Source organism: Leptidea sinapis, chromosome 6 (assembly GCF_905404315.1).
Source record: "Leptidea sinapis chromosome 6, ilLepSina1.1, whole genome shotgun sequence".
Classification (NCBI taxonomy): Eukaryota; Metazoa; Arthropoda; class Insecta; order Lepidoptera; family Pieridae; genus Leptidea; species Leptidea sinapis.
This window is the reverse complement of record NC_066270.1, coordinates 9,785,948-9,799,132: the sequence shown is the minus strand read 5'-3', so window position 1 is coordinate 9,799,132 and position 13,185 is coordinate 9,785,948. Positions and strand designations below refer to the sequence as shown.

General features: G+C 33.9%; 2 protein-coding genes across 21 annotated transcripts in view; one reads left to right on the top strand and one right to left on the bottom strand.

Moving 5' to 3' along the window:
• The window catches only part of LOC126965103 (uncharacterized), a 518,938-nt gene that overhangs the window by 336,033 nt on the left and 169,720 nt on the right, over positions 1 to 13,185 (bottom strand). The window lies entirely within an intron of this gene.
• The window catches only part of LOC126964952 (sorbin and SH3 domain-containing protein 1), a 284,029-nt gene that overhangs the window by 242,544 nt on the left and 28,300 nt on the right, over positions 1 to 13,185 (top strand). For 15 of the 17 annotated variants that reach the window (XM_050808300.1, XM_050808298.1, XM_050808299.1 and 12 more), the window contains one exon: positions 6,337 to 6,396. The exons of 1 other annotated variant lie outside the window; for it this stretch is intronic. In XM_050808300.1, coding sequence (XP_050664257.1) covers positions 6,337 to 6,396 — 60 coding nt within the window. Of the gene's footprint in view, positions 1 to 6,336; positions 6,397 to 7,933; positions 8,695 to 13,185 lie in introns of those variants that run through there. One more of the 17 variants, XM_050808306.1, reaches the window with a different exon arrangement.

The following is a 13,185-nucleotide window of genomic DNA, read 5'->3' as shown; positions in this document are numbered from 1 at the left end:
ATCCAAGATTAATATTGTGACCCTTGCTTTTTGCATTTCAACCAATGGATGGGTCAGTATTTAAATGAATATGAATAGACAGATATGCGTTATAGTAAATATGTGATTAATTTGGAAATTAAGATTAACATATTAAAATGAATATACAACACAATTAACGATTTAGAACAATTCTGAATTCTTAATGGAGATTTGATATTAAAAGCAGGCGTAAATCTTCATTTAAAACATCCTTCTTCATTCAAAATCAGAACACACGCTGCCGCATATAATTGATAAACTTTTTTTAATTTGGTGTTTGGACACTTTACAGTAGATTCTAATGTTGAATGTTAAACTTGTCTGTAACATAGTTCTGTACAAACGAGTACTATTCAATTTTATCTGTGATATCTTCGTAACACATTTTAGTTATAAAAGTGACACATTAACGCCGTAGTAAGCCTAATACAGCTTCAATAATGAAACCACTTCTCCGCTGATTTTCACATAATTTCATACACTTGTTAATATTTTTGCTATTGTATTTCTGTCGTTTGTTCGGTTCAAATAATTTTGTTTTATTCTTATGTATTTGTTGTTTGTAAAATTTGATGTACTCTTTATAATTAAAACTTTCTTTATAATTAAAAATTCTTAAGTATAATGTAATTTTGTTTGTTATAAATAAAGGTTAAAGAGCGGTGACTCCCAACACAGGCGATAAGCTTAACGGGAAACACCTGCCCCTAGTTTTTAAGTACTTTTTGTTAAAGAAATAAACAATTTATTATTATTATTTATTATTATTATAAAACAAATCGCTTCATATTATTTTTGTCTTAAAAAATACAACATCTCCATTGATATTCAATTTCTATTTTTAAAACTGATAAAGTCATATAAATAAATTTAGTGGTTATACAATAAATGTGTTTATAGGATATTATTATTTACAATTTGATAAAGGTACATAAAAAGTTGCGTATTGTGTAACTCGAAATCACAATTTATTTAAAATAGATAACAATGTTCTCTGTATTAGTTTAGTGGGCTAGCTTAAAACGAATGATGTCGGTAAAGCATGGTATAGGTCTGGTGATGGGTTTAAGCTGAATATAACATCAATAATGAGGCACCGTGTTAATATAAAGCAATGAAAATACGTATGATTACGGCATTTATCTGAGCTATTGTTAGCGAGGTCATATCAAATTGTTTTAATGAGCGCTCTCTAACAACTATTACCTAACTTTTAACAACGGCGGCAAAAGGTAAGTTTTTTATTTACTGAGCATGAAATAATATTTAAATCTATTAAAAGAGGTGCTGGGTAACTGGAAAGACTGCGGAAAAAGGTAACCCTGCACGTTATGTTTACACAACTTGAATAAAAACTCCAAAATTAAACAAGCACGTAGCATCAAAAATCCACGATTTGACTTGTTTACAGCACGTAGTACTACTGCACTTAGAAGTGAAGCCTTACTCACCTAAAGTTTCTAGCAGCAGCACTACAGACACGTTTTAATCACGACTTAAATACAAGAAGACTAATGAGCTGCTATTGAATGATCCGCAGAGGAGTCGGATATTGAATACATCCCACTAACGTCAACATTGACAAAAATAAGAGTGCACAGAAAGTCACCGAATGTTCATGAAGTTATTTGCTATCCTATAACAAGTATTGAGAAAAATGTTACTGATTTAATGGGTCCAAAAAATGATGACTTTCAAACAAATAATCTTGAACCACCCGCTCCACCAAAGAGAATATCTTCAAAGTGTAGCCGCACTCTACATTTGATCAATTCTGGAAGAGATAAATCAATCATACCATCTCTAATAACTAAAGAACAATCTAATATTGAATTAATAAAACAAAAAATAAGCAATAAACTTAATAGGGAGAAAACACATATAATAATGAAAAGCTCTGGCACCGATTCAAATACGGCTAACCGAAGGAAAAACACTTCATTATCAGCACCGCCAGTTTTAAACAGAAACAAGATATCAGTTTCATCATGCATAAAACTTAAAAATGCGTCATCTGAAAAAAGACGCGATGGCACTAGTAGCTTCCAATCACCAAGAAGAACCATGTTACCAACGGAATATCCGACTGGAAATCGTAATCGACTTGGACCAGTAACTTCAGTTATAATCGAGGGTGGAGTGGGTCGAAGAACACCCATATCTAATATTTTAGATAAAGCTACGTCACTTGATAAGCTTTGGAGTGCTCAGAAAAGGAATGAAAAAATAGATGTAACAAAACTGAAGAATAAGCTTGTTCAAGACAGAAAACTCTCAGTAAAAACAGTTGCCGGTAATAGTAAACAAACTGGAGTAACGCATAGGAGCAGAGATATGATGCGCACTTCTGAAAAGCTTCAAAAGGCTAAAATAAATAATGTACATACACATTCCACACCATGTCTCGCCAGTAAACGTAACGATAAACAGATAGGATCAAATATTTCTTCATCGAACATTAAAAACATACAAAGTGTTTCAAGATCAACATCAAATATTTATTCAAATTTAAAATCAACTCATGGTATCAAAACGGCTGTTATAAACAATTTAAAAAAGAAGAAACAATCAGAAATAGTAAATGTGAAAGAAAAAAGTACTGTTTGCCATGATCAATGCAACAAAAAGCCCAAAAAACCACAGAAGACCATAAAGAAAAACTTGGATAAATCTTTAAATGAAAAGAAAGTTCAACATCAAACACCAAAGGAATTAATATGCACCAATGAATTCGGAGATTACTTACCTGAATCTAATATAAGTTCAAAAGATCTAAATAAAAAAAGGATAAGCATCGGAGAAATTCAAAACACACGCGATATGATTATTACAGATTCATTTTTTCAGCATTTATTATGTAGAGAAACTGATATGTCTTCATTGAAACATAATATAGACGCAAGCGTAATAAGCAGTGTAAAAGATAAAGCGCAATTTTTCCAGTCAGATTTACATAACTATGTAAGTCCCATGTCAAATTCATATAACACTTATCTGACATATAGAAAACCAGTATCGCTTTCTAGATTCAAAATGTGGGATAAAAATCCTAGTCCTGCTCGGGTATATAAGCCCCGGTCTATTTCATGGCCGGGTAAAATGGATGGCTCAATACGTAAATTTGATAGCCTGGAGAAAAGCAGCGATGAATTTGGTTCTAATACTTCAGTATGTACAAACCGCAGTAAGAGTGAACCTACAGTGAACAAATTATTTTTTTCACAAACAACGAGACCAAAATCTCCAACTGTTATATTTCACAAAAAAGGATCAGATGGAGAACATTTAAATGAGAAAAAACAAGTGGCCCATTTGGCAATAAATACACCAAACCAAAAATTCATTGCTCCAAATAAAAAAATAAAACTGAATGAATCGCCGTTAACCCATTTGAGACAGCGCCACCAGCAAAATACTTTTGGAGATGTTGGTCACTTCGATTCATCAACGCTTTCAAATCATTCCTCATTCATGTCTGAATTTGAAGAATCTGAAGATGAACAGTTGTCTCAACCTTCTAAAATATACTTTTCTCAAACATCGAGACCAGTTTCTCCAAAGATTATGAAAAACAAAAGTGTAAACAGAAGTAAGTCAAGTTCACCAGTCACGTTTAGGTCTCCATCATATAGAAAAATACATCATTCTAAGTCACAAAATAAATTATTAAGACCTCATAGTATTGATAGTGGAAAAAGAGACGAAATGATAATTTCGGAATCCATGAAATCAAAAACTAAAAGTGACAGCGATATTCACTATAATGATCCAGAGTATGGAGAATATGTTCAAGATATTCTAAACTGCAAACAAAGATCTGAACGATTTCGAGAACTAAATACATATTATTCCTATTTAGAAAGAGTAGCTGAGCTAGAAAAAGCAACATCACTGTTTAATTTGAGTCATAGAAAGAGAAATGAAGAAATTATCGATTTTGATCGATGGAAAAAAATCCGTGCTATAGAAAGAGCAGAAGAAGAGCTAAACAATCTGTATAAAAAATTAAGAAAAGCTCAAATTGAAAAAGATTTTCTCTTCTATCCAAGAGATTTAAAGGAGTTTAGATGGAATCATAATAAAGAAGTAGGTCTTAAAGTAAAAGAAAAATCCGTTGAAGATCTGAAAGATACATTTTTAAATATTTCCACAAAAGATTACGGAGAATCAAATCAAACAACTTCAAAAGATACATATAAACCTTTTTGGAGAGGAACAAGTGTAGCAGAGACTGCTTTTAATATAAACACAAGAAATGCAGAGCGTAATTGTCAGAAAAATTCTAATAAACCAGCCATTGAATTTAATCACAAAACTACCTTAAATGATCTTAGGAAAAAAATTGGTCTTGGAAAACATTTATGGAGTAGTTTATCATTAGAACAAGTTAGTACCTTGAAGAATCAATTAAATGCAATTTATAGTAAAGAATTAGAATCCAAGCTTAATAAGGACTCCGATAAATTCTCGATTGAGGTACCAAAACGTAACAACGGCTATAACTCTAACTTGCACGTTAGATGTAACTCCTTAATTAGTAACACTGATAATGAGATAAAGAATCTTAACGAACATAATAAATCAAAATCAATCGCTGCTATTTGCCCAGTTCCAACGGAAAAGGATTTTAAGAATAATGTTAATAAAATTCACATGACACTAACCGAGAATGAAAAGAAAAAGCTTTCACAAACACTGAGCAAAGAAGTAATAAGTAGAATTAATGGGCATGAGAGCAGGGAGAAAGCCCCAGTTCAATCTAATTTATACATTACATCTGAGGTTAACACTGCGGAGCAAAACAAGGAGCGGGATTTAACTAAATTAAAACAAAACAGGCATTTAGTGTACACATCTGACAAAGATATTCCATCACAATTATCAGCTAGTGATACTGAAACTGGTGGATCAGACACTTCTAATATAACTGTAATACACAACGTGCCAAAAAAGGAAGTTCAAGATAAAGTCAAATACTTTGAATCTGTTACAAATAGGCCAAATCAAGATAAAACAACACCAAATTTCCATAATGATAGTAAAGTGAGTATGATAGTAAATGAAAGTGAGACAGGAAAAATTTCAGAGGGGTCAGGAAAAAATTTAATAGTACAGTCAAATTCGTGTACAAATATCAAAGAATATTTTGGTGAAAGTGAAAAAAATAAGTTTATTTCGCTTCCAATCAAACCCGACCTATATTTGAGATCACCTTCCCCACATCGGCTACACGCAAGCGATCGACGTACGCCTGACACGCTACCTTACTCAAGTGAGGAGACAATTTGGCGCAGTCGAAGTCCGTCGCCTACTCCCGAGCGATACTGGCGTGCCTATCTAAAACTGGCCCAACCCGGGGAAGTGCGCCGCCTCGCGAGACGGTTTGATTCACCATCTGCTGCTGGGGCAGTCTTGCGACGCTATCGCAGTGATCCAGAACTAGTTAGAAGCGACTGTAATGATAATTTCTTTTGGAATGAAAAATATTCAGCTCAAAAACTTCATAAAACATTATTTCCAGTTGTTCGAGGACCATCCAAATCAAAAAATCGTTATATGCCTCATATCGATATTATATCAAAACTTGCACAGCTTCACAAAAGTTCAACTCAACATCGTTCACGCTCTGCTGAAGAAGTGCCTGAGTTTCGGAATGGGGAAGTGGAAAGAATCAGAAAACGATTTGAAGTTATGTCATTGTTGGGCCAAATTTACGCATCTGCGCCAGATATTAGCAGTTTGAAAGATTTCGCTCCACATTTAGAGGGTTCATGGATAGCACATCGCTATCCCAAGGCGAGCGATAATAACAGATCCATTGAAGACCCTAAAACGTTTGTTCACGGTAGAAAATCCCCAGTTAAAAAGGAATTAAAAAAGCCGCTCAGTAATGAGCGATTAAAGCTAACGTCGATCTTAAAAACAGATTCCGTAGAAAACCCACCCTTTGACCCTTCTGTTCATCGACCCATCAGCCGCTACGTGCCCCCACATGCCCCCCCGAGGCCACCGTCAACAACATGGACCTATCGACTCGCGCCCTTCGTCACGTCAGCGAGAAACACAGTCACATTTCAAGGTTAATACCAGTTCCTTATTACTAAAATTTATTTTATGATCGAATTACTTGTAAATACTTTATAAATTGTTATTTAAACCTTGACTTGTTTCATATTGGAGTCAAATATTTTTCTGGTTTCTCATCTTATCTCGTTATAATGCATGTAAATATTACAGTTAAATAAATATAGTTTGTGCATGTACGTAATGTTTATTTTTTTGTTAATTTTTCTTATTTCCATAATATTCTATTAGAGTCGGATTCTGCACCGGATCCACCGCAACGGAAACAACATGGCTGCTTCTCCGATTCAGGTGAGATGACCAGCTCTTATTTGATGCCAATCACATAACCAATTTATAAATATAAGGTAACTTAGCCGCAAATTGGAACTTTTTAAACGTAATAAAATTGTATATCACGACCGGTAGGATTGTTTTAAAGCACAATTATTGTGTTAATTGTGTTTCAAACACACTTGCTCGTAAAGTGACCCTTATTACATCGTTCTTAGGGTCATAAACCGAACTATAACACATGCGTGCATAATAATATTACACACTAGTGCGTAATAGAATTATTCCTGCAATGTTAAGTTAGTACCTAACTACAAAATATATGAGACTAAACAGAGCGTTTTTAATTACACAGTTTTTTTGTAAAAACAAAGAGGTTTTATAAAGTTGAAAATCCATTTACATTTTTGGAATAAACACGTGTGTCCCAATTAGGACGAAAAAACTTATTTATTTATAATTCACAATAAATTGTTATAAAGTATATAAGTAATATATTAACGCTAAAATTATTATTTTTGGAGTAGGCTGTATGGCTGTATGTAATCTATCATCTTACATTTGACAAGTGCAAAAAAAAATTGCACCCTTTTCCCATGATTTTATTTTACATTTGTTTCGTTTAAACATGTTTGTTTTTGCCTAGCAAGTGTGTATGAAATTGTGTGGTAAAGGTTACTATAACATAAATTACTTTCTTAATGATACCACCGCACGAGACGATGTGACGCAGAGTGGGTGGCGCGTGGCTCAAATGAGATATGACCTTATTATCAGCAACGCAATTCAATTTATAATATGTTCACAATGTAAAGCAATAATCGCTCCTAAGTATCAAGTTTTACCAGTGGGAGGCTCCTTTGCACAGGATGCCAGCTAGATTATGTGTACCACAACGGCGCCTATGTCTGCCTCGAAGCAGTAATGTGTAAACATTATTGTGTTTCGATTTGAAGGGTGCCGTAGCTAGTGAAATTACTGGGCAAATGAGACTTCTTCTTATTTCTCAAGGTGACGATCGCAATTGTAGTGCCGCTCAGAATTTTTGGCAAGAATCCTGAGTGGCACTGCATTGTAATGGGCAGGGAGTATTAATTATTATCAGCTGAACTAACTGCTCGTCTCGTCCCTTACTGTCATAAAAAAAGTCTTTTGACCCTCGGTATTTTCGAGTACACCGCAATGACTTAATAATTAAGCTATGAAACAAACTCAAAACAATCTAATGTTTATATTAAACAAATTTATAATAATATTACCTTTGCAAAATTCTGAGACTAATTTATTATAGTGATTTCTCTCATAACAAGATTAGAGAAACAATAGTCTTTGTCTAAGTGAATTTAAATGTTTTTGTAGATCTCGTAACAGTGAAGTCGTATCAGCCAGTCAGGCAACATATTTTGAACGCGGAGGCTGGAGTAAGTCGACATGAACAAGTTCGCATATAAGATCATTAAAGGCCAACAAGGCTGTTACGTCATGAGCGATCCAAACTAAGGTTGCCGCACAAATATTTCGATTGTTAATAGTATTACGTGCTTCCTGGCGAAGACCGGTATTATACGCGAATGAGCTAAATATTGTTTGTGTTAATACTTATCTGCTCGTGTTATCTAGACCACTTAAAGATAAATCGTATCAGTGTTATTGTGAGTTCAGTTTTGCGTGAGCCTCGCTTAGTGTAATTTAGTGTAAAAGTAAAATGACTGATTAAAATGTTTGAAAGTCAAAGTGTAAAGGATGACTGTGATAAAGTTGTCGAGGCTGAAGATCGAAATGTTGTGTTATCAGGCTCACTATCCAAATCTTTATTAGCTTTAAACAAATACGTCAAAGAAAATTTATTATATGATTATTCCGACGAACGGGAAGTGTTACAAAATGATTGCGCATATTTTTCACAAGAAAACAGTCCAAACGATTCAGCGACGTCCATTGTCAAGAGTGATACGGATAGATTTCAAAGTGAAGATTTACAGAGTTCTGATATATTAATCAACTCATCAAATAACGCGAATTCTGAAGACCAACTTGAACCATCAAGAAATGATCAAACTAAATTGACTGATGATTATAAATTTGAACAGCTCCTCGTAAACCCGAAACGAGAATCACCAAAAGTTGCATCTATTAGCTCTTTAGATAAAATAAATCGTAAAGAAGAACGTGAATCAGATGACAATTTTGCAAAATATGATATAAGAGAGGAAGATAATGTTGATAAACATTCTAAGCGCCATACAGTTCACGATTTGTCTGAATGGGCTAACAGAGTTAATTTATATGAAGATGTTTACGCACCACTACCGTTCAGTAAGTCGTAAATTGTAGTCTTATATATATAAATCCAGTATCCTGATGTTAGTTCCCAGTCGAATCTTAAACTAATGAACGGATTTTAATAGGGATTACTTCATGGAGTGTAGTTTAGTCCAACTTGAGAGATAGGATAGTTTTTATTTCGATTTGGCACCCATAATTATTTTTATTTCCAATATTTGTTTTTTATGGACATATTTTCAATGAGGGAATTTACTTGACGCACAGTTTGACAGTTCTGTTGTGAAACAATTTCATTATAACAACAGGGAGCATATTTTACCAAATAATTCTTGATGCTATGAAATATTATTGACAAATTCATAAAAACAGTGTTTTATTTATTATGTACAGAACAACGTTTGTCGGGTCAGCTAGTAGTCTATAAAATTATAGTAAAAATAGGAGTGCTTAAAACATTCAACAAAATATTGAGGCATGTAGACATAAGCAGAGCTTGGATGTTTCCAAGAAAAACGAAACTAACATATTTATGTAGGTTTAGATTGAAAGAAGTACAGTTATTAAACGAGAAAAGTTTGTAATATTCATTGAGCATGAGCAGGAGGTAAAGTCTCATTTTTCATATCATATTATTTGTAATTGAGAATAAACAGAATAGATATAAAACACCAGTCTCCTTTGCACAGGAAGCCGGCTAGATTATGGGTACCACAACGGCGCCTATTTCTGCCGTGAAGCAGTAATGTGTAAAAATTACTGTGTTTCGGGCTGAAGGGCGCCGTAGCTAGTGTAATTACTGGGCAAATGAGCCTTAATTATGTCTCAAGGTGACGAGCGCAGTTGTAGTGCCGCTCAGAATTTTTAGGTTTATCAAGAATCCTGAGCGGCACTGCATTGTAATGGGTAGGGCGCATCAATTACCATCAGCTGAACGTCCTATTCGTCTCGTCCCTTATTTTCATAAAAACAAAAAAAACAGTACTCATAATTATTCTAACCACAACATATTATATTAAACGAATATAGAATGAATCAGCAACCAACCAATAATTGGTAATGGTTAATAACATTACCGATTCGTTGGTTGATATTGTATTGGCGCGAAATATGACGTGTCCGCCGTTAGATACAAACGTAAAAAAAATAAAACAAAAAATAAATTATAATAACGAGCATTGCACCTCTGCAAATTATTTATATCGTAACTAGTGGACCCGACAGACGTTGTCCTGTACACACGTCTTAAATTTTAAAAATCGGTCCAGCCGTTAGGAGTTCACTAACATACACATGAGCAGGACAATTATATTATATGGACGGAATTGAGAATCTAAACCAATCTCAAATTCGCTGGAGCACACAAAAAATCATCAAAATCGGTCCAGCCGTTTAGGCTAGCTCCTAATATTATGGATATATATACTATTTGTTGATATAAATTAATTTGAATACCATTCAAATCGAATGACTGAAACTGAATGAATCGGTCCAGCCTTTAGGAGGTAGTTCAATTGTGAATCTACACCATTCTCGAATCCACCTGACGACACACAGATAGTTTCATTAAAATCGGTGCAGCCGTTTAGGTGGAGTTCAGTTACAAAGAAATATATAAATTGAGATATTAGAAACATGAAAGTTTGTTTGTTTATTTCACAATCACGGCAAAACCGCTCATTGTATTCAATGATATTTGACACACTAACCGCCACCCTCATAGTCGTTAGTATCTTAGTGCTAAGGAGTACTTAGCTAAGTATGCTTTAATCTACTATGGAGAGTTCTATGCCAGAAACGACACTTTTGATTTCCTTACGGCCGTTCCCAATATTCAGTCTATCTCTTACTTGAGATAAAAATCGTAACTATCGTTGACTCTTCTGTACCAATAAACTTATCGACGGTAACTCACCTTATCCGTACAGCTGTCTGTCAATGGGACGATGTATAGCTTACCAGTGATAGAAGTTTGTATGGAAATTTTAATTCACGCGTCCCAATATAAGACGATAAGAATGACTTATAGGGGATATTGGGACAGCTTCAGATGATTGACAGCTAATTACTGACAGTAGAAGGTAGTAAATTATCTCTATCTGTAGTTATTATATTGGGAACCGCCGTAAGCTAGGGACACATTTAAGTAAGCATATAGCCGAACTTTCAATATCGACAGGATATCGATAAATGATTTGTGATACCAGTACAAAAAATAATATTTCTTAGGACATAAATTTATTCATAAGCCCTTATTTTTGATTAAATTTTTATTTACAAATATATTGAATAACAGGAAACTCCATAATTGTCAGAAAATAACGAATAAAAGATTGAATAAAACGAAAATTGACTGGTAATTTTTACAACATTACTTTGTGACAACATTATATATCTGAAGTCGATTTAGTCAGTGTCTTCAACTTCAGTGATTGTTGTGATTTTGTGTTTTGGCAACACGGACGAGTAAAAAAAGAAGGACTCCACGCTGTGATATTAGCAAGTGTAGCACCGTTATGCTAGTGTGTCTGCGGTGACGGGGGATACAAGTTACACAATTTTTTCTCCCTTAAATAATCATATATACTTTTTCACAGCGCACGACGGCATTTTTAAAATATTTTATTGAGACGCAAACTGATGTCACAGACGATGACAATTCTCATAATGGCCGCCTATCGGCCTGTAGTAGTGTAACTGTGTGCGTGGAGCTATGTATTTACACGTCAATCGGCTTGTTTTAGTGCTACACTGTTTTGTAAGGTGACACAGAGTCCTTATTTTTTACAAGTCCATGTTTGGCAATAAATTTTTCGTGAAATTCACTACAAAAGATAAGTTACGCTTATAAAGCTCGAGCAAATGAACGTGCCAGCTTGTTTAACAGGAGGTGGGCCTTCTTCTGTACCACCACAGATAGCGATGGAAGCCATCTCACTTTAATTGAGGACATCATATAGAAAATGAGTCCACTATCAATAATTTTTAAAACTGAAATGTATATTTTATTGTAACTAATTACTGATCACTTCTAATATATAAAATTCTCATGTCGCGATGTTTGTAGTTAAACTCCTTCGAAACGGCTTGACCGATTCTCATGAAATTTTAAGTGCATATTGGGTAGGTCTGAGAATCGGACATCATCTATTTTTCATCCCCCTAAATGTAGATGGTCTACGCCATATTTTTTGAAATTTTTTTGACTTTTTTTTTTAAATTTGTTTGATTATGAGTCAGCATTAAAAAATACATACAACAACAGTTACTTTTGTATCGTGATTTTAATATCGTCAATACAACGTTTGCTGGGTCAGCTAGTATTTCAATAAAATTATATTAATATATAATACTGCATTTATAATTATAGCCATAGACACGTTCATATCAATATTTACACGTAAACCACACATCAAAACCATTCCTTTACCATTCAAATATAGGTCCGACGATAATAAAAGTTAAGAATTCTTTAGGCCCTATTAAGGAATCTTTAGGAGACTATAGGAGTGAACATTTTTAATTCTATACTAAGTAGCAATATAAGTAATCCTAAAACGACTAACCCTCTTATTCATAATGGTCCGCTAACTTTAAACAGCTGCTTAGGAGTGTTTTTTCTCATTCTGACTTAGGTCAATAAAAGAAGACAGAGTGAGAAGAAACAATGCTTTAAGTTAGCAGACTATTATGAATAAGGGGGTAAGAGTACGGCGGACTTTTAGCTGGTTGGCACATAGGATATTATGTTTTATTAAAGTCAACGCAGACAAAATTACGGCTTACAGCTATATATACGACGGACTTGGGTAAACGCATGCCTTATTATAAAAAACTGAAGTATCTGGTTGTAATGTCAGAACACAGCTTTTTTATAGTTATTTTTATAGGTCCGGCTCTTATTTGAAATAGTAATAACATACAAAAAAATTAATCCCAATAGAAGAGGAACAAAATCAGATTTCATGGTCAGAGTGTTATGTAAATAACATGTACATGACTAATGCGAGCGGGGAGCGCGGTCGACGCAGATATTGTTGAACATAATATTATTATTTTACAATATTTGAAATTGGAAGCAGCATAATTATATAGCATCTGTAAACATTTTTTTTATGAAAATAAGGGACGAGACGAGCAGGACGTTCAGCTGATGGTAAATAATAAACTTTAAACCCTTTGTGATATAACAAAATATTGTATCATGGTATTGTGTATCTTATATAGCTGTACAGAAAAGTCCACGATGGCATATGTCTATCTCTTAAGGATAACACACTATATCCATTTTAATATATTAAAAAAATTGGCAATTATAAAACACAGCACATACGATATTAATCCTTATTATTTCATTACTACACAGTATAAAATCATTCAGAAATATGCTTTTGTTTACTGTTAAATGAAATTTGACTACATATTTCCGATGGATTTAGACGACACGAATATTCCCGAATACTTAAATTTTTTTCTATTGACAGATTCTACATCGGTCGTGTCAGCTAGTCTATATCTTCTTCT